The 21,857-nt window shown below is 43.1% G+C and overlaps 2 protein-coding genes across 6 annotated transcripts in view; one reads left to right on the plus strand and one right to left on the minus strand.

The window, feature by feature from the left end:
* LOC101339275 (ATP-binding cassette sub-family A member 17-like) overlaps positions 1–10,533 on the minus strand; it is a 91,989-nt gene extending 81,456 nt beyond the window's left edge. The window contains exon 1 of the mRNA XM_073793237.1: positions 1,597–10,533. Coding sequence (XP_073649338.1) covers positions 1,597–1,604 — 8 coding nt within the window. The 5' untranslated portion in view covers positions 1,605–10,533. The remainder of the gene's footprint in view (positions 1–1,596) is intronic.
* Positions 10,534–16,449: 5,916 nt separating this feature from the next.
* LOC101330535 (phospholipid-transporting ATPase ABCA3) overlaps positions 16,450–21,857 on the plus strand; it is a 45,038-nt gene continuing 39,630 nt past the window's right edge. For 2 of the 5 annotated variants that reach the window (XM_033839522.2, XM_073792419.1), the window contains exon 1: positions 16,638–16,856. The gene's annotated coding sequence lies outside the window, so the exon portion shown is untranslated. Of the gene's footprint in view, positions 16,469–16,635; positions 16,857–21,857 lie in introns of those variants that run through there. The other 3 variants (XM_073792418.1, XM_073792420.1, XM_033839521.2) reach the window with 3 other exon arrangements.

The following is a 21,857-nucleotide window of genomic DNA, read 5'->3' on the forward strand; positions in this document are numbered from 1 at the left end:
TATCAATCTTCCCTGTTATTTTTGCTTCTTAGCACTTTTAAACTATTTAACGTGGTATTTATTTAACATATTTATCGATTTAATATGATTTCCCTACTAGAATTCACATGCTCCATGAAGGCAGGGAATTTTTTTGTCTTTTTTTTTTTTCTTCACCATTGAATCCACAGACACAAGAGTAGGGCCAGTATGTGGTAGTCATTCAGCAATACTGAATGAATAAATTAATTAATTAAAGGGTAGGCAATTTTTGTAGGCATGTGGTTGGAACAGACGTGATTGTGAGGAAAGAAAAACACTTTGGATAGCACCAAGTTACTTCCCTTTTCAGTCTTTGTTTCCCAAGTGTAACATATGCTTTAATTTTTAGATACTACCACAATGAGCTTTTCTTTTTCAGAAAAACATTTTTCCATTGAGGAAATATGCATACTTTTCCTCCAGTTAAAGTATCTCTGACATTGTGCATTAGAAATTAAAGAAACTGGGACTTCCCTGGAAGTCCAGTGGTTATGAATCCATGCTCCCAATGCAGGGGGCACAGGTTCGATCTCTGGTTGTGGAACTAAGATCTCGCATGCCGCACCACGTGGCCAAAAAAAAAAAAAGAAAGAAATTAAAGAAACAGCATTATGAATAGTACATGAAATATCACTGAATTGTACAATTTAAAATGGCTAATTATGTGTTATGTGAATTTCCCCTCGATGAACAAAAGTAGTGAATGTAGTGATACACTTGTTTAGTCAGCTATTGCTGCCATAAACGTATATGGCAAACACCACACCAGAACTCAGTGGCCTACAACAACAGGCATTTATTTCCTGCTTATGGGTCTGCTGGAAAGTTGTGGCTGTACTGGCCTCCTGGGATTGGCTGGACTTATCTTCAGGCCTGTCATGGGCTCAATTGTTTCTCCCCCACCAAATTCACATGTTGAAGTCCTAACCCTCAGTACCTCAGAATGTGACTGCATTTGGAGTTAGGGCCTTTAAAGAGGTGATTCAGTTTAAATGAGGTTGTTAGGGTGGGCCCTAATCCAATCTGACTGGTGTTCTTAGAAGAGGAGGAAATCTGGATGCACAAAGAGGAGCCAGGGATGCATGGGCACAGAGGAAAGACCATGTGAGGACACAGCAAGAAGACAGCCACCTGCAAGTTGAAGAGAAAAGTCTCAGAAGAGCGCAAACCTGCTGACACCTAGATCTTGGACTTCTAGGCTCCAAAACTGTGAGAAAATAAATTTCTGTTCTTTAAGTCACCTTATCTGTGGTATTGTGTTATGGCAGCCCTAGCAAACTAATACAGATTTGCTCTATGTGTCTCCTCAGACCAGCTTCCAGCTGGAGCATGTTGTTCTAATAGCAAGAGGCCAAGCCAAACCACACAGATATGCTGAAAGCTTCTGCTCATACAACACTTGCTAAGCATTCCACTGGCCAGAGCAAACCCCACAGCCAAGCCCGGTATTAGCACAACAGGGAAAGAAACTCTGACTACTCTAGTGGGGGGCACTGCAGCATCACATGGTAAAGGGCACAGATATAAAATTTCATACAAGGAAAGAGTGAAGAACCAGGAACAATATCCACCTACCAAAACATTCAGGGCTTCCCTGGTGGCGTAGTGGTTGAGAGTCTGCCTGCCGATGCAGGGGACACAGGTTCGTGCCCCGGTCCGGGAAGATCCCACATGCCGTGGAGAGGCTAGGCCTGTGAGCCATGGCTGCTGAGCCTGTGCGTTTGGAGCCTGTGCTCCGCAATGGGAGAGGCCACAACAGTGAGAGGCCCGCGTACCGAAAAAAAAAAAAAAAAAAAAGAATCCCAAAACATTCAGCATTTAATTCTTTAAAAGTCGGCGTTAGAATTTGCCAACCCTAACCCTCACCATGTAGATGAGGAAGTATTTTGGCTCATTACTGGTGCAACACAAATAAAAAGTAACAGCCAGGGACAATGAGAATACACAGTTTTCTCCAACCACATTTACAGTTCAATGGACAGGAAAAAAATAAGAGCAGGTAGAGGTTTTCATATCTTTTTAAAGTTTGTGATAATACAGGTAGACTGTTTCTTTTAAAAGAACGTTTATTGGGCTTCCCTGGTGGCGCAGTGGCTAAGAATCCACCTGTCAATTCAGGGGACACAGGTTCGAGCCCTGGTCCAGGAAGATCCCACATGCCACGGAGCAACTAAGCCTGTGCGCCATAACTACTGAGCCTGTGCTCTAGAGCCCATGTGCCACAACTACTGAAGCCCGCACACCTAGAGCCCATGCTCCGCAACAAACAGAAGTCACCGCAATGAGAAGCCCGCACACTGCCACGAAGAGTAGCCCTCGCTCGCTGCAACTAGATGCAACTAGAGAAAGCCTGCACGCAGCAACGAAGACCCATCACAGCCATAAATAAATTAATTTTTTTTAAAAAGTTTATTTAGATGCTTGTAATGTACAATAACTGGCAATTATGCATTAAAGCAATTATGTTTTGAAGGCACTGTGTCTGAGCAAAATGATATCATAAAAAGATCAGTAATGGAGCTCATTTTCATGGAACCCAGCAGTGGAAAATAAGCCTAGTAAAGGAAAATAATATATACAAAGGAAAACATTATAGCACAAGTAAAGTGAGAATCAAAAGAGATGCACTTAAGGATAAGCAAACTTAAGGACAAATGAAAAAGAATAAAAGTCTAGCAAGACCTCACAGGTATAAGGTCACTTGATTTATAACAAAGCTGACACTGCAGAACACAGGGAAACAGTCTTCAACAAATGGCTCAGCGTCAATTGGCTGTCCACATGGAAAACAATGTATATTGACTCCTGCCTCCACCGCACACAGAACAGCACTTCAGGGGAAATAGAGATCGAAATGTGAAAGGTAAAACAATGAAGTTTTTAAGGAAAAAAAAATAGAACATATTCATGACCTTGAAGTAGGTAAACCTACTTCATTGGGTTAGCTGCAAACCACTAAATATAAAGAAAAAACGCTAAATGGAATTATATCAAAATTAAGTATCTTTGTTCCATGAAAGACATCTACAATATCTATAATACATACATCTGACAAACAACTGGTATACAGAATATTTAAAGAGCTCCTATAAGTCACTAAGAAAAAGACAGACATCCCAGTAGAAAAATAGGCAAGAGATTTGAACAGATGACTTCCAAAATAGAATACCAAATGGCTAATAAACATGAAAAAGTGTTCAACCTATCTGGTCATCAGGGAAATGCATTTTAAAACCAAGAGCTGACACTGAGATGGAGATTTCTGCACAGGAAGTTTACTGGAGAGCACTCTCAAAATCAGTGCTTTGGAGAGTAAAGGAAGCAGGCCTGGGCAGAGAGAAGCCAGGCTGCAATGCAGTCAGAATAAAGGCCTCAGTCATTTCTGCAGGATCACAACATCACAACCAAACACAAACTATGATGAATTATCAGCCTCAAGCTCAATTATGAGGACAGGATTCAAACAGGCCCCAGATAAGTAGGAAGGGGATTCAGGAAAGTCCATTTATGCTATATTTGGGAAAACAGATGACTGAGATAGAAAAAGAAAAAATGGGCTTAAAATAAGCAACACAGCAACTATTCAGAATTTCTACAAGAACATATTACTACCCTTTGATCCACCAATCCCACTTCTAGGAATCTACTCTACAGACATACTTGCACAAGTATGAAATGACATATGTACAAGGTTATTCATTGCAGCAGTGTTCATAACAGCAAAGAATTGTAAACAGCCCAGTATTCATCAATAGGGGATTAGTTATAAAAACTATTATTTATCTAACAATGAAGTAATGTGCAATCTTTAAAAAAAAGGAAGAGCTCTATGTACTAGCAGAAATCTGGGATCTGCAAGATATATGTGAGAAAATATATTTTCTTATTTATAATAAATGTGAGAAAATATATGAGAAAAAGAATAGAGACAAAAAAATAGAAATAAGATTATAGATAGAAAAGATTAAAAGATATGCAAGATGCAGATAATTAATATTCCTGAAATAGAGAATGCTGTGTTGGTCTTCTTGGGCTGCCATAACAAATATCATAGACTCGATGGCTTAAACAACAGAAATTTATTTTCTTACAGTTCTGGGGGCTAGAAGACTGAGATCAGGGTGCCAGCATAGTCAGGTCCCAGTGAGAGCTTACTTCTTGGCTTACAGATGGCCACCTTCTCACCGTGTCCACCCATGATGGAGAAAGACTTCCCTCTCTTTTCCTCTTCTTATAGGACCAGTCCTATCAGATTAGGGCCCTACTCTTATGGCCTCATTTAACCTCAATTACCTAAAAACTCTATCTCCAGATGAGTCCCATTGGGAGTTCGGGCTTCAACATATGAATTTTAGGGGAATACAATTCAATCCATAGCAAATGGCATAATTAGAACAGAAATATATATATATATATTTAAATACGTGTGTATTAGGAGAAAATGTGTCAAATGAAGAAATAGCTAAATCAGAAAAAAAAAAAGTGTTTTAAAGATCCTCATGTTCCAATAAAAACCTAAATAGAACTGTAAAAATAGAGACCATCCTGGTGAATCACTGAACTTCAAGGATAAAGAAAGACTCCTACAAGCATCCAGGCAAAAAAAAAAAACCCCAAAATACCAACTCAAATCACTGACCAGAAGGGAGAAAATCAGTCCACCCTCTCTCAGTCCTCTCCCCAGAGACTGTCAGCAGACAGTACAGGAATATCCTCAGAGGATGGAGGCAAAAGAGTACAATTCTGGGGCTTCCCTGGTGGCGCAGTGGTTGGGAGTCCGCCTGCCGATGCAGGGGACGCGGGTTCGTGCCCCGGTCCAGGAGGATCCCACATGCCGCGGAGCGGCTGGGCCCGTGAGCCATGGCCGCTGAGCCTGTGCGTCCGGAGCCTGTGCTCCGCAATGGGAAAGGCCACAGCAGTGAGAGGCCCGCGTACCGCAAAAAATATAAATAAATAAAAATTAAAAGAGTACAATTCTAAGATGTTATAATCAACTAAGTTAACAGGCAGACATTTTCAAGCTCGCAAACATCGATGGACCCATAAACACCCTTGAAAAAAATTAGGATGAAATGCAATCAGTGCTCAAATGATTCCAAATAACTCAGAAATGGGGCAGCTTTCACAAGAAAGTACTTGTAGTGGGCACTGAATTTAATGCGCATCTCAAACTTGAAGTGTCCACAAAGGTACTCTTGATTTTATCCTCTCTGCCTTTTCTACTATCCACCTCAGTAAATGGTAAGTCTATACCAGTTGCTTAAGCCAAAAATTTAGGTTTTAACCTTAATCTCTTTCCCTCACCTCTCATATCAAATCCATCAGTAAGTCCTGATGGTTCTGTCTCTGAAAGATATCTCAATGTCATCCACTTCTTTTCTTGTTTCAGTTACAAGTATCAGAAGTCCAATTCAACCTAGCTTAAGCACCCACCCTCCCCCCGAAAAGGATTCATTACTCACATTACTTTCCAGTCCAAAGTGGAATAAACTACAGAACACAGCTGAATCCAAGTATTCAAATAATGTAATCAAAGTTTGTCTCTCTCTCTCTTCATTCTACTTTCCTTTGTGTATCTTCTTGTCAGGCAGTCTCTAAATACATGGTGGGGTGGGGGGCGGAGATGGCCCCCAGGAGCTCTAGGCTTATATCAAAATCCCAGAGAGAAGAGTGTCTCCTTCCTGGTAGTTCCTAGGAGGACGCTTATTGGGTTAGCTTGGGTCCCAGCAGAGTGGCAGGTGGAAGGAGGGTATGGAAAATGGGGGAGAAGAGGTCAGCACCTCCTGAACTATATGGAATAGTTACCCCACACACACATACACACACCAAAGAAGGTTTCTATTACCAGCAGAAATGGGGTGTGTGTGCACAAAGCATACCTCCTTTGCTCTCCACAAAACAGAAATCCTTCCTACATACAAAATTTCCAAACTTCTCAGCCTAATATAATAAACCAACTATGTGCAACATAAAACACACTTGCTCCCTCTTCAAAAGATCTGCTAGGTTTTGTGCAGTTTCTGTATCCAAGATCAAGGCTAGGCTGTCTGGGCAATGCGCATTTCTCTGGTCCTGGTCTACATGTGACTCCCTGGGCTATGGTAGTTTGGGCTAAAAGATGAGAATATGACCACCCAAGTCATCCAACATACACTGAAAGAGGGAAAACTGGTTGTATTTGCCATACTTCATGGCCTTTCGTAAGTAGGGAATAGGAGGCAATTTCCCTTCTGAGCAGCTGCAGAACCTTAGTAGCCCACTTCTTACTGGTGTGATTTTTGAGAAACACCTAGAGACTAACTTAGGGGTTGAACAATCACAGAATTTTGCTTATTAAACATTCCCCCCATGCCCCAGAAATAAAACTCCAGTAAAATATCAGTCAGTTGCCAGTCAATTTACATTATGTTGGCTCCTTAAGCTAGGAACTAAAACCAGATACTCTGTCCAACCACAGGACTTGAGTTTGGATGGCAGCCATGGAGTTCTGTCTCTTTCCACAGATAAGGTCTCTCAGGTTCTCAGTTTACTACTTCTAGAAGACTTGACCCCTGACTCCAAAAGGACTGAGATATTGATGTGGTTCACTGAAATTAGTTTAGTGGAGTTCTTGTTGAAAATACTTTCTAAATGAAAATTCATCATTGCTGGTGTAATTCTGACTTAAAGTGGGCATTCAAATCATCTTTGGGGTCAAAACGTCCACCATATGAAAAAGGGGTCAATATAAGTGGGTCAGAAAAGTTCATACACATCCATGGACTATTCATGAAGACAGAGTTGTGTCAACCATAAAGAAAATGTCAGATTCTAAAAAGTTGAATAATGCTGACCATATTCCTAGACCAAAATGCACTGAAAGTAAATATTAATAAAATAAAAGCACTAAGCACAGGAAAAACAAACAAAAAAACAAAAAAAACCACTGCAAACCTTTGAAAATTAAAAACTCTCTCCTAAACCACAAAACACTACATAGACCAGGAAAATGAGACTCTATAGGCCATAGACTGGCAGAAAACATTTACATAAGACATATGTCATAAAGGATTGTTATCCAAAATATAAAAAGAACTCATATAACTCAATAGTAAGAAAATGAACAATCAGATTTAAAAAATGAAAAAAAATTTAATGAGCAAAAGACCTGAACTAAGGAAATGACAAATAAGTACATAAAAAGAGGCTCAACATCATTCATCATAGTGAATTGCAAATTAAAACAACAATGAGATACCACTACACACCTATTAGAAGGGCCAAAATCCAAAATACTGACAATATCAAATGCTGGCTAGGACATGGAACAACAGGAAGTCTCATTCATTAATGGTAGGAATACAAGATGGAACAGCCACTTTGGAAGACAGTTTTGCAGTTTCCTACAAAAGTACACATATTCTTACCATACAATTCAGCAAATGTGCTCCTTGGCATTTACCCAAATGAGATGAAAAACTATGTCCATACAAAAATCGGCACACAGATGTTTATAGCAATTTTACTCACAATTGCCCAAACTTGGAAACAACCAAGATGTTCTTCAGTAGGTGAATGGAAAACAACCTGTGGTACACATAGACAATGAAATATTATTCAGTGCTAAAAAGAAATGAACTATCAACCATGAAAGACATGGAGAAAACTTAAATGCATATTACTAAGTGAGAGAAGCCAATCTGAAAAGCCTACACACTGTAAGATTTCAATGATATGACATTCTGGAAAAGGCAAAACTATGGAGACAGTGAAAGGATCAGTGGTTGCCTGTAAGATTTCAATGATATGACATTCTGGAAAAGGCAAAACTATGGAGACAGTGAAAGGATCAGTGGTTGCCTGGGGTTGTTGGGGAGGGAGGGATGAATTGGTGACCCACAGATGATTTTTAGGGCAGTGAAATTATTGTGTATGATACTATAATGGTGGATACATGTCATTATACATTTGTCAAGACCCATAGAATGTACAACACCAAGAGTGAACCCTACTGTAAACTATGGACTTTGGGGAATAATGATGTTTATAATGGAAGAGGCTGTGTCTGTAAGGGGACAAGGAGTATATGGAAAATCTCTGTATCTTTCTCTAAATCTTGCTGTGAACCTAAAACTGCTCTAAAAAATAAACTCTATTTAAAAAACTACACCGATGCAAAATTGTATCAACAGGAAAATTCATAATCCTAAACCCCTTCACTATTAAATTAGAAAATTTTAAAAGTCATACAAATTAAATTAAAAATCAATTAATTGGGAATGTGTGTAATTTTTTATTACACGGACCATACAGTTCCTTAAACTGATTCAAGGAACTAGGTCTGTGCAGTTACACAGCTGCAAGAGCTTCTTATAGGTCATTAACATCTTTATCACCCACTGTTAGGGATACTAAGGATGTGTATGATGCTTTAGCTTAATGAAAGTGTTGTTGATGAGAGGAAAGAAAGGCAGTCCTTCTTAAACAAAATATAGATGTAATCAAATGTTCCGTTTATGTAGTTATAACTTGAAAGGTATTTTTAAAATATGATAGTTGAGATTCTGGCAAGAAGAGGATCACTGTTATAGTATGTATGACTATCTCTAGTCTATAACAACCCTTTCCAATTGAAAGAATTGTTTATGTAATGTGTTTTCTTAATTCTAAATTTCTTAGAAACACAAGATATTGTTTCATAGCAGAGAGTTTAAATTTAAAAAGAGAAAAGAAGGATTGACAGTTGGGAAATAAAACCCCTAAAATAAATAATCCACTAGCACACCAAGTCAACACAAAAAGGGAGCCAACACACTGACATATTAATTAAGAATAAAAAAGGGAGTTAAGATTTATTCTTCTAAACTATTCCAAAAAGCTGCAAAGGAAGGAATGCTTCCAAACTCATTCTATGAGGCCAGCATCACCCTGATAACAAAACCAGACAAAAATATCACACAAAAAAAGTAAATTACAGGCCAATATCACTGGTGAACATAGATGCAAAAATTCTCAACAAAATATTAGCAAACCAAATTCAACAACACATTAAAAGGATCATACACCATGATCAGGTGGGATATATCCCAAGGATGCAAAGGTGGCTCAATATCCACATATCAATCCATATGATATACCACATTAACATACTGAAGAATAAAAACCATATGATTTCTCAATAGATGCAAAAAAAAGCTTTTAACAAAACTTAACATCAATTTATGATAAAAACTCTCCACAAAGTGGGTATAGAGGGACCATTCCACAACCTAATAGGGCCATATATGATAAGCCCACAGCTAACATAATACTCAACAGTGAAAAGCTGAAAGCATTTCCTCTAAGATCAGGAATAAGACAAGGATGTCCACTCTTGCCACTTTCATTCAACGTAGTATTGAAAGTCCTAGCCATAGCAATCAGACAAGAAAAAGAAATGAAAGGAATCCAAATTGGAAAGGAAGACGAAATAGGCAAACTACCTGAAAAAGAATTCAGAGTAATGATAGTAAAGATGATCCAAAATCTCGGAAACAGAATGGAGAAAATACAAGAATCATTTAACAAGGATCTAGAAGAACTAAAGAGCAAACAAACAGTGATGAACAACACAATTACTGAAATTAAAAATACTCTAGAAGGAATCAATAGCAGAATAACTGAGGCAGAAGAACGGATAAGTGAGCTGGAAGATAAAACAGTGGGAATAACTGCCAGGGAGTAGAATAAAGAAAAAAGAATGAAAAGAATTGAGGACAGTCTCAGAGACCTCTGGGACAACATTAAACACAACACCATTTTTTTTTTTTTTTTTTTTTGCGGTATGCAGGCCTCTCACCGTTGTGGCCTCTCCCATTGCGGAGCACAGGCTCCAGACGTGCAAGCTCAGTGGCCATGGCTCACGGGCCCAGCCACTCCACAGCATGTTGGATCCTCCCGGACCAGGCACAAACCCACGTTCCCCGCCACTGCATCGGCAGGCAGACTCTCAACCACTGCGCCACCAGGGAAGCCCAACATCATTTGAATTATAGGAGTCCCAGAAGAAGAAGGGAAAAAGAAAGGGTCTGAGAAAATATTTGAAGAGATTATAGTTGAAAACTTCCCTAACATGGGAAAGGAAATAGTTAATCAAGTCCAGGAAGCACAGAGAGTACCATACAGGATAAACCCAAAGAGAAACACGCCGAGACACATATTAATCAAACTATCAAAAATTAAATACAAAGAAAAAATATTAAAAGCAGCAAGGGAAAAGCAACAAATAACATACAAGGGAATCTCCATAAGGTTAACAGCTGATCTTCAGCAGAAACTCTGCAAGCCAGAAGGGAGTGGCAGGACATATTTAAAGTGATGAAAGGGAAAAACCTACAACCAAGATTACTCTATGGAGCAAGGATCTCATTCAGATTCAATGGAGAAATTAAAACCTTTACAGATAAGCAAAAGTTAAGAGAATTCAGCACCACCAAACCAGCTTTACAACAAATGCTAAAGGAACTTCTCTAGGCAGGAAACACAAGAGAAGGAAAAGACCTACAATAACAAGCCCAAAACAATAAGAAAATGGGAATAGGAACATACATATTGATAACTACCTTAAATGTAAATGGATTAAATGCTCCCACCAAAAGACACAGACTGGCTGAATGGATACAAAAACAAGACCCATACATATGCTGTCTACAAGAGACCCACTTCAGACCTAGGGACACATACAGACTGAAAGTGAGGGGGTGGAAAAAGATATTCCATGCAAATGGAAATTAAAAGAAAGCTGGAGTAGCAATTCTCATACCAGACAAAATAGACTTTAAAATAAAGACTATTACAAGAGACAAAGAAGGACACTACATAATGATCAAGGGATCAATTCAAAGAAGATATAACAATTGTAACTATTTATGCGCCCAACATAGGAGCATCTCAATACATAAGGCAAATGCTAACAGCCATAAAAGGGGAAATCGATAGTAACACAATAATAGTAGGGGACTTTAACATCCCACTTTCACCAATGGACAGATCATCCAAAATGAAAATAAATAAGGAAACACAACCTTTAAATGACACATTAAACAAGATGGACTTAATTGATATTTATAGGGCATTCCATCCAAAAACAACAGAATACACATTCTTCTCAAGTACTCATGGAACATTCTCCAGGATAGAGTGTATCTTGGGTCATAAATCAAGCCTTGGTAAATTTAAGAAAATTGAAATCATATCAAGTATCTTTTCTGACCACAATGCTATGAGACTAGATATGAATTACAGGAAAAAAACTGTAAAAAATACAAACACATGGAGGCTAAACAATACACTAGTAGATAACCAAGAGATCACTGAAGAAATCAAAGAGGAAATCAAAAAATACCTAGAAACAAATCACAATGAAAACACGACGACCCAAAACCTATGGGATGCAGCAAAAGCAGTTCTAAGAGGGAAGTTTATAGCAATACAATCCTACCTCAAGAAACAAGAAACATCTCAAATAAACAACCTAACCTTACACCTAAAGCAATTAGAGAAAGAAGAACAAAAAAATCCCCAAAGTTAGCAGAAGGAAAGAAATCATAAAGATCAGATCAGAAATCAATGAAAAGAAATGAAGGAAACAATAGCAAAGATCAATAAAACTAAAAGCTGGTTCTTTGAGAAGATAAACAAAATTGATAAACCATTAGCCAGACTCATCAAGAAAAAAAGGGAGAAGACTCAAATCAACAGAATTAGAAATGAAAAAGGAAACGTCACAAGTGACACTGCAGAAATACAAAGGATCATGAGAGATTACTACAAGCAACTATATGCCAATAAAATGGACAATCTGGAAGAAATGGACAAATTCTTAGAAAAGCACAACCTTCCGAGACTGAACCAGGAAGCAATAGAAAATATAAACAGACCAATCACAAGCACTGAAACTGTGATTAAAACTCTTCCAACAGGGCTTCCCTGGTGGCGCAGTGGTTGAGTCCCCCTGCTGATGCAGGGGACACGGGTTCGTGCCCCGGTCCGGGAAGATCCCACATGCCGCGGAGCAACTAGGCCTGTGAGCCATGGCCACTGGGCCTGTGCATCCGGAGCCTGTGCTCCGCAACGGGAGAGGCCACAACAGTGAGAGGCCCGCGTACCACCAAAAAAAAAAAAAAAAAAAAAAATCTTCCAACAAACAAAAGCCCAGGACCAGATGGCTTCACAGGCGAATTCTATCAAACATTTAGAGAAGAGCTAACACCTATCCTTCTCAAACTCTTCCAAAATATAGCAGAGGGAGGAACACTCCCAAACTCATTCTAAAAGGCCACCATCACCCTGATACTAAAACCAGATGAAGATGTCACAAAAAAAGAAAACTACAGCCCAATATCTCTGATAAACATAGATGCAAAAATCCTCAACAAAATACTAGCAAACAGAATCCAACAGCACATTAAAAGGATCATACACCATGATCAAGTGGGGTTTATTCCAGGAATGCAAGGATTCTTCAATATACACAAATTAATCAATGTGATACACCATATTAACAAATTGAAGGATAAAAACCATATGATCATCTCAATACATGCAGAAAAAGCTTTTGACAAAATTCAACTCCCATTTATGATAAAAAACTCTCCAGAAAGTGGGCATAGAGGGAACCTACCTCAACATAATAAAGGCCATATATGACAAACCCACAGCCAACATCGTTCTTAATGGTGAAAAACTGAAACAATTTCCACTAAGATCAGGAACAAGACAAGGTTGCCCACTCTCACCACTCTTATTCAACATAGTTTTGGAAGTTTTAGCCACAGAAATCAGAGAAGAAAAAGAAGTAAAAGGAGTCCAAATCAGGAAAGAAGTAAAACTGTCACTGTTTGCAGATGACATGACATTATACATAGAGAATCCTAAAGATGCTACCAGAAAACTACTAGAGCTAATCAATGAATTTGGTAGAGTAGCAGGATACAAAATTAATGCATAGAAATCTCTTGCATTCCTATACACTAATGATGAAAAATCTGAAAGAGAAATTAAGGAAACACTCCCATTTACCACTGCAACAAAAAGAATAAAAATACCTAGGAATAAACCTACCCAAGGAGACAAAAGACCTGTATGCAGAAAACTATAAGACACTGATGAAAGAAATTAAAGATGATACAAACAGATGGAGAAATATACCATGGATTTATATGTTTTGATACATCGAATACTCACAACAATCCTATGAAGTGGGTACTATATAATCCCCATTTTACACAAGGAAACCAAGGCACAGAAAGTTAAGACATTAAGATCTGGGATTCAATTTGAGGCTGTGTGGCCAGAGTCCATAACCAGTTTTAACCACTGCAATATAATGCCTCTTAATCACTGAATGAAGGAGTATGTGTACAGCCCTTAGTTTAGAAGGCATCCCCCAATTATAACATAGTCCTATGGAAGCAACTGGAAAAGCCCCATTCTAAAATTCTGCATTGGGGACTTCCCTGGTCGTGCAGTGGGTAAGACTCTGTGCTCCCAATGCAGGAGACCCGGGTTCGATCCCTGGTAGGGGAACTAGATCCCACATGCATGAAACAACTCAGAGTTTGCATGCTGCAACTAAGGAGGCCGCCTGCCACAACTAAGACCCAGAGCAACCAAGTAAATTAATTAAATTAAATTAAATAAATTCTGCATTGAATATCAGTAACTAACATACAAAAAAAATACATATATAAGCATATGTAGGTATAGCTAGATAGTATTTGTGCCTCTCAAAAGAAACAGGTGCTAAAATATTGGTTTCATTTTAAAAACGCATATAGTATATATAGGTATATTATTATGTATGTCGGCCAACTATTATAATGACTAAGTTTACTGCCTTTTGTAAAGCCATAACATTTGTTTATGAGTGACACCATCGACTTTAACATTTGCCATCAATCTTTGAGAAATGTCTGAGCCATGTGAATCCCAAGAAGTATACCATGTAATTTCTATGCATATATTCATGGTATATAAATGTGAGTAATTCACGTACCAGAGAATATTAAAGAGCTCACAAACCTGAACACCTGGGTTCCGGTCTCATCTCTACTGTGTACTTTGAACAAAATTATGACCATTATGTGGGCCTCCTGATGGAAGGAGAAGACTAGATGGAGCATCTAGGTTTGTTCTGTTTTTTTCGGTAGTGGGCCTTGAGCAGAACATTGGTGGATTTTTCAGTGATTGTTGAAAAGCATCAGAAGAGTCCAGCCCACTGTGGGCAGTTGTTTTTGAACAGGAGTCTAGAGCCTGGAATCTTTGCATGTGACAATCTGCCTTTGCCAGTGACCTTCACACCCTCCCGTTCATGATTATGATAATTGATAATAATTACAATAGCAGGCACCCTAACATGATTAAGAACAAAGATATAGAATTCTTTGCAGTTGTTTTTTTTTCCTTAATAAATTTATTTATTTATTTATTTTTGGCTGTGTTGGGTCTTTGTTGCTGCACACGGGCTTTCTCTAGTTGCGGCGAGCGGGGCCCACTCTGTTACAGTGCGCAGGCTTCTCATTGTGGTGGCTTCTCTTGTTGCAGAGCATGGGCTCTAGGCGCTCAAGCTTCAACAGTTGTGGCACGTGGGCTCAGTAGTTGTGCCTCCCAGGCTCTAGAGCACAGGCTCAGTAGTTGTGGCACACGGGCTTAGTTGCTCTGCAGCATGTGGGATCTTCCTGGACCAGGGCTCGAACCCGTGTCCCCCGCATTGGCAGGCGGATTCTTAACCATTGCGCCACCAGGGAAGTCCCCAGATGTCTGTCTTGATCTGCATGGTCATTCTTTTTCCTGTGCCCCTACCCTCACTTTCCATATAAGGGAAATTCTGAGTCAGCCAGTTCTGTTTCTGTATTTGGTTATGCAAAACTGGGATCAGGTTTAGAAGGGGTTTGAAAAAAAATTGCAAGGTGTAACCAATGTAAGTTAGAAATGGAAAGGATGGGTTCCTGAAATTAAAAAAGATTAAGAGAAGCAGGGTGAAGAGAAGGACGAGTCAGCCAGGTTCACAGAGTTTTTCCCAGCACTTTTGTTGGGAGGGAAGGGGTGCAGTCTGTGAGGAATAATGGGGAGAGACGGTTTTTAAGATGTTTGTCACATACTAATAATCCACTCTTCTACCTATCCAGTAATTGCCTTCAATTTTTTTTTCTGAATCCTCATTACAGAGACCAGACTATATAAGTCTCTAGTTATATTTCCATTATACTACCATTTATTTGGCATTTATGTGCCAGGTATTGCGATAAGCACTTATTTTTTTTCTCATTTCACTTTGAAATACTAATTACCTTTGAGTTTGGTATTATTTTAATTTCAGGGATAGGAAATTGAGGTTCAGGAAGTTTAAATGCCATGCCTGCACTAGTTAGGGGATAGGGTCAAGATTTGAAGCCAGGTCTTTGTGACCCTTTCATTCAACAAATATCTATCAAATGCCTCCTCTGTACCAGACATGCTAGGACCCTGGGATGTAGCCATGAACTAGACAAAGTCCCTTTACTCATGGAGCCCATCTTCTGGTGAGAGACAGAAAAAAATAAACAAACAAGTAAATAACACTACTTCAGATAATAAAAGATGTTAAGTAAACAAATGGGGGCACTGAGACACTCTTATCACTAATCCATAAACAGTCTTGGGGGGCAGAGGTCTGCCTCCCGAATTGGGTCATTACTTTACGATTCAGTCAGTCTTGTCCTCATTCCAGAGGCGCGCTTGGAGCGGGGGCGGGGCCTGGCTGGTCAGCAGGCGGCGTCCTGGGACGGCGACCTCAACCAGGAGCCGCCACCTCAACCAGGAGCCGCCAGAGGCTGGGCAGAGGGAAGCAGGGCAGTTGGGCAGCCAGCCGGCAGGTGCACGTCGGGCCGCGGGAGGATCCTCGGAAATGATGGGCCGCTGGCGGCGCTCACGACCTGGGCAGTCGGGAACCGAGGGGCCAGCCCGCGTGGACTGTTAGCCACGCGCCGCCCACGCCTCGAGACCCTCCGCCCCCGGTGATCCCTGTCGGGCCTCGGGACCCTCCCGTCCAAGGTGACCCCCAACCCAGCCTCACAACTCTCCCTGCTTCAGGGGACCCCGACCCGACCCGACCCGTGACCCTCCTGAGGTAACCCTGACCCTGACTCTCGACCCTCCTGCCTGAGGTGACCCCGAGGCCTCCCTGCCCCTCTGAACTGCGCCCCGGGACCGCGGCCACACTCAGGGACGCTGCGCCGTCCTGCCCACCCCAGGGTCGTTTTCTAGAAATTTCCTAGGGAGGTCCACCCCCAGGGCCTCTTCCGCCCAGCAGCGTTCGTGCCAGGCCTGAGGCAGCAAAGCGCCCTCCCTCCGTGAGGTGTACGGCGCCCAACAGAAAGACAGTGCTGGAGGGCAAATGGAGGATGGCCAGGGAAGGCAGAGGTTCGGGCGAAGACTACTTCAGCCGCCTGTAAGTCCCTGCGGACCACGCGATTCTCCTACCGGATCCAGCCCTCGCCCAGACTCCCGCGTGTCGCCCCTCCTGCAGGCCTTGTAGCGGGCGCGCTGAGCCCTATGCACGCGCGATCAGGGGCGGGGCGTCCCGGGGCGGGGCTGGCACCCGCAGGGCGGCACACTGCGCATGCGCGGGCCGGCCGAGGGGCGTCTCCTGCAGGACCCCGAGCGGCCCGGTCCTCTGCCCGTCGCGGGTCTCAGGCGCCCCCTCCCCGCCGTCGCGGCCTAGCAGTTGTCAGCAGCGGTCGCCGCCGCCGCGAGGCCAGAGCAGAGCCGGGAGCCGAGGGAGGGGACCCCGCGAGAGGGCAGCGCCCCGGCCGCTGCCGCCCGGGCGCTAAGGGTCGGTGAGTGTCCCAGAACCCGCCGCTCGCGCGCGCTGGCTCCCAAGGCTCGAGATTCGGGGGCCGCTTCCCCGCCCGGGGCCCCCTCCCCACCGCGGGCTGCCGCCCTCCCCGGCCGGGCACCCGGCCCCTCCCGCGGCCCTGCCCGGCCCCCGCCCTGCCCGCGGTCTCCTCCGGCGGCGCAGCAGGTGCATCTCCCAGCAGTGCAAGGCCGCCCTGACTCAGGCTTCCCCTCGGCGCGAGCCTCTGGGCGTGTCCTCATCCCCTCAGGCATTTCCCCAAAGCCGGCCCCCCCTTGGGGAAACGTTACCTTCCCGGAGCTAGAATCGTTGTGGAATCCTTTGTGCCGAGGCGAGGAGGGTGGACAGACATTTACCACGCTAAGACCCGCTGGCCTTCACCCGGCAGACAGTTTGAGCACTTGCCTGCTAAAGCCAGGCGGCATCACAGGCTGGGGAGCTGAGGCAGGCCCGCCAAGGATGCTACTGGCTCATCTCTCGGTGCAGAGATTCCCAGTGTGGGTGGGAATGCATCCCCGTAACGGAGTCCGCCCTGCTCCCAAACCCGCCTTCTCATGAGCCTCAGAATGGGGGTCCAGTGGTCCACTGTTAGTGGTGGGAGTTGTGTGAGGGACAGAAGGAAAGGGACCTCCTGGTCTAGGCAGAAGGGCCTGCAACAGCCCTGGTGCCCATGGTCAGTCTGTACTTGGTATGAATTTGTGTTTACATAGGTGTTGGCTCCTTCCTGAACTAGACTATAAGCTTCATGAGGGCAGGGACTATCTCCTAAATGAGTGCTTAGGACACATGCCTAGTGCATATTTGTCGCATGCATGAATGCCCCTCCTCACTTCCTTGGACGTTGCCTAATTAAAGCCTGTTACCTGATAGGGTTGTTTCTGTTTGCCCCTTTGCCTCCTGATCTGTGAGCTCCCTGAAGGCACAGATTGTCTCTTGTGGGGCTTGCACTTCTAGCACATAGCCAGCACCTGGCACATGAGAGGCACTGAAGGAACGCTTGCTGAAGAAGTGGATGACACCCTGTAGCAGTGTGGAAATCCAGGCAAGGTGCAAGTGGAAGAGTTATGCTCTTTTCTCCTGAGCAGCTATATCATTTGATTCAGAACATTTTGATGCTGCCTTTTGTAAATGTGAAAAGGTTAAGGATGTTTTCCTTTAGAAAGTTAACATCATTGGAAAAGTAAAAGAAAGGGAAAACAGGTAAAAATGGATGCCATGGGAATCCCCACACCTTTTTAACTTCTCAGAGGTTTGTTTGGTTTTTTTAATTGAACACTTGCTTACTATATTTGACAAACAGGATGACATCTTTCCTTCTTTAAGGTGATCTATCATCATTCTGTTGAAACAGCCTTTTGGAACAAGAGAGGGAGCTAAAGCTGTTGGTTTTTTTTTTTTTTCTGAGTTACTAGCTTTCCACAGTGCATATGCCAGGCAGTCCATGGGAAGCTGTTTTAACTTAGTCTCAACTGGGAAAGCCCAGGTAAGACTCCCTAGTTGACAGTTTCTTTTCCAGCCCTGCTTCCTGAAACAGCAGTAGACTCCTCTGCTATTGAGTCTGTTACGGGGCGGGGAGCATTCTAGAACTCTGGGGAGAATGATGGGCAAGGCTCTGTGCACGATCGGGGACCTTAGGATGGAGCTAAAGAGATGATTTATTCACAAGTAACTGACCTAAGACAGAAGGAGATAAGTGCTACATGAGACATCCAGAAAAGCTGCCTCAAGTATGCAAAGGTGGAGGGATGGCTTTCGACAAGAGCAGAAGGTTTCAACCCTGACTGCATGTTAGAATCACCCGGGAAAGAGTCCCATGCCCAGGCCACAGCCCAGAATCTCCAGGGGTGGGCCTCCAGCATCAGTTTCTGTCTTAAATTATCCCAGAAGATTCCATTGTGAAGCCAAGACAAAGAACCCCTGAACCAGTCAGGGTTGTCGGTGGCGGCTTCACAGAGGAGCCAGACCTGGACTGGGAAATGATAGGAAGGATTTCAGAAAGTAGAGATGGGAATGGTGGGTGATACTCCAAGCCGACAAAACCACAGAAGGCCCACACACTCCCGGGAAAGTGTAAGGTGTGGCAGTCCCTGTCCTGGGAGACTTGGACAGTGCCTGTCGCTCCGACTGGCTGAGTCGTTCGCCACATTTGGAGAGATTTGGAGTCAACGGGCAGATAAGTGTGGTTGCAGGAGCTGAGTAATGAGCTTGCTGCCTTGCTTGTTGCAGAAGATCCATGGTTACCTCTCTCGGGGGATTCTCAATTGCCTCCTTACCTCGTTTCCTACACCTAGAGAGGCAGAAGGCTAGCAGGACGGGGAATGGGCCCGAGGCTGCAGCAGGGGTTAGGAGAGCAGGCAGTGGCACAGATTTTGTAGAACTCTCTCCTGATAGCCTCCTCTGGGCCACACCTTTGGCTCAAAAATATACCCCACCACTCCCTGCCAGGAGCTCCAGTGTAAACTCAGAGCCACATGATTCTGAGGAGCCCGCCGCCCTGACCCAGGACAGCACAGGTGGTGGCATTGAGTGTGAGACCTGTAAACTAGGTCTCCATCTGGGCCTCCCAATGCAAATGACCATGGCCTTGAACCTGGCCTCATGGGGCTCTTGGACAATGACTGCGGCTTGTGGCATTTGTTCCCACCTTAACCACACAAGGGTCATTTCGGTAAATAAGTTGTCCACAAGCTTTTTTCCTGTTCACTGCTATATGTAAAAGAATTTGAGCATGCACCACCATACGTTTTATTTATTTATTATAAAAGAAAGCCATATACTACTGTCTTGAATATCATGGACATAGAAACACATACAAATAAAGATCTATTAAGTGGATGAGAGGCGAAGTGAACACGATTAAATTTTTCAGTGTATCAATAGTACATAATCTATTATACAAATGTGTGCTGTTTTTAAAAGAAAGCCATGTGATCAAGTCTACATCCTATTTATAAATTCGGTGAAACCTGAGTCCAGCATTTGAAGGTGTGGTTCTGAGTTCTGTTTATTTCAGTTCCTGGTTCTTGAGGGGTTCACAGGTAAGCACAGTGAACCTCAGGGAGGCATGCAGACTTGCTGTGCGTCTGGTACTTGTTTTTCAATCCCACCTGCCAGTCATTTGAGGGCTCTTGATGAATCTGGGCTGCTAAGTGTTCAGGGGCTATCAGGGGAGGTGAAAGTCCTGGTTCCCAAAGCTTTTGCTGTGCAGATGTCAGTGTTCATGTGGATGGCGCACTTGCCACATCCTTGGCAATACAGTCACACACCTGTGGAAACATCGCCAAACGTCTGTTTTCATAAATGCTCTGTTCTTGGCACAGATTATTTTGAAAAGCTGTAACTCATGCATTGTCACCTTTTCCTGGAAGGGACAGATTTGAGTGCATTGGCTTAAAACCAGTAAGCTAGCTCACACGCTGCTGCGCTCATTTGTCATTGAATAAAAAAAGAAAAAGGTTTCCAGGTTTGACACTTCTCATGAAAGAAAATATGTATTTCCTCCTTAAGTTCTAAGTCACAAGATAACCAGGTATTCACAACTCCCCAGATCACTGCAAAGTATTGTAAAGCTTTAGCTATTTGAGTCTTTTTTTTTTTTTAATTGACCACAACCACGATATCCCAAAGCATGTAAACTCCAACACACCTGAGAGACTTAAAGTAAACTAGCGGGCGAGGGCCAGTCATCACCCACGTGTCACAGAGCCCCTCCTCTGTCAAGATGCTGTGGCTGCTGACACACAGGCCAGCAAGAGTGCCAGGGTGCATTCATGTGTTAAATATTAGTAAAACCAATTTTTCCTCATTTTTAAAGTAGAATTTCTTGCCATTCCTTTACTCTAGCAGATTGTCTTGCTCATCCCACTTGAAGACCAATAGTGGGGTTCACTGGTGGGAACCACCCTCTATAAATGTGCCTGCTATTTTCAGCCTATTTTTTACAGTGCTTATTGGTATTTGGACATTCACCTGCAGAATCCACTGAATTAGATATTTTCACAATTTAAAAGATCATGTACTGGGTAAAAGATTATAAGCAAAACAGAACACCCTTGAGCAGAATTACTGCACTTTTGGATCCCCTCCCCACCCCCCCATCCCACCCCTACCCCTGCTCCCTTCTTGGCACGGCATCCAAGGCCTTGGTCGGCTTCCCCTTCTGGCTCCGTCCCTGGTGCTCCTCCCCAGCCACTCAGAATTACTTGCTGTTCCCCCCACACACTCTTTCATTTCTTCATGATCCTATAATGCCCTCCCTACCTCAACTAACAAGAAACCCGAGACTGGTCTCCTGTGTCACCTGTTTCTGGGAGCCTTCCCAGAGCTCACCCTGTCTTACACATACACACAGAATCCTGATCTCCAGAATCTCATGATGCTTCATTTGGCTTCAGTTATAGTGATTACAGTACATGCAAGCATGTGCAGACTGTGAACTCCTTGGATTAAGAACACTGTGATTTTCATTTCCAGATCTTTAGTGCCTGGTATAAGTGCCTATCACACAGTAAGTACTTGGCAAATGTTAGTTGGATGAGTAGATGCTTTTTTGTTTTGTGTATCCTAAAAAACCACAGATTCTACCAGCAAACGTGAAGTACCTATCATGCCTTCTGCAGCGTGTACACACGTAGACTTAACACCGCTGACTGTTGTGGGCTCCCCGTGTGAGAAGGAAATGCTTTCCCAGCTGAAATGGGTCCTCACCCACCTCAGTCTTCAGGAAAAGTGCCGAGTCCCAGCGAGCACCACCAACAAGGGCATCTCTCTGTTCCACATGTGTGGTCAAGAGGGCAGAGCCCTGGTTGTCTGCTGTCTGTGTGACAGCAAGATGTCTGCCTTGACCTTACTGAGACCCCCTCCCTCCCAGCGATGACTTCCCCCAGGCCTGTGCTGATGGCTTCCGTGGAAGGAAAGGCACCGAGCTCGGGATACGACAGGACACGTGACATAACAGCATGTGCCTGGCCTCGGGGCTCCGTCC

This window comes from Tursiops truncatus, chromosome 15 (genome assembly GCF_011762595.2).
Source record: "Tursiops truncatus isolate mTurTru1 chromosome 15, mTurTru1.mat.Y, whole genome shotgun sequence".
Lineage (NCBI taxonomy): Eukaryota > Metazoa > Chordata > Mammalia > Artiodactyla > Delphinidae > Tursiops > Tursiops truncatus.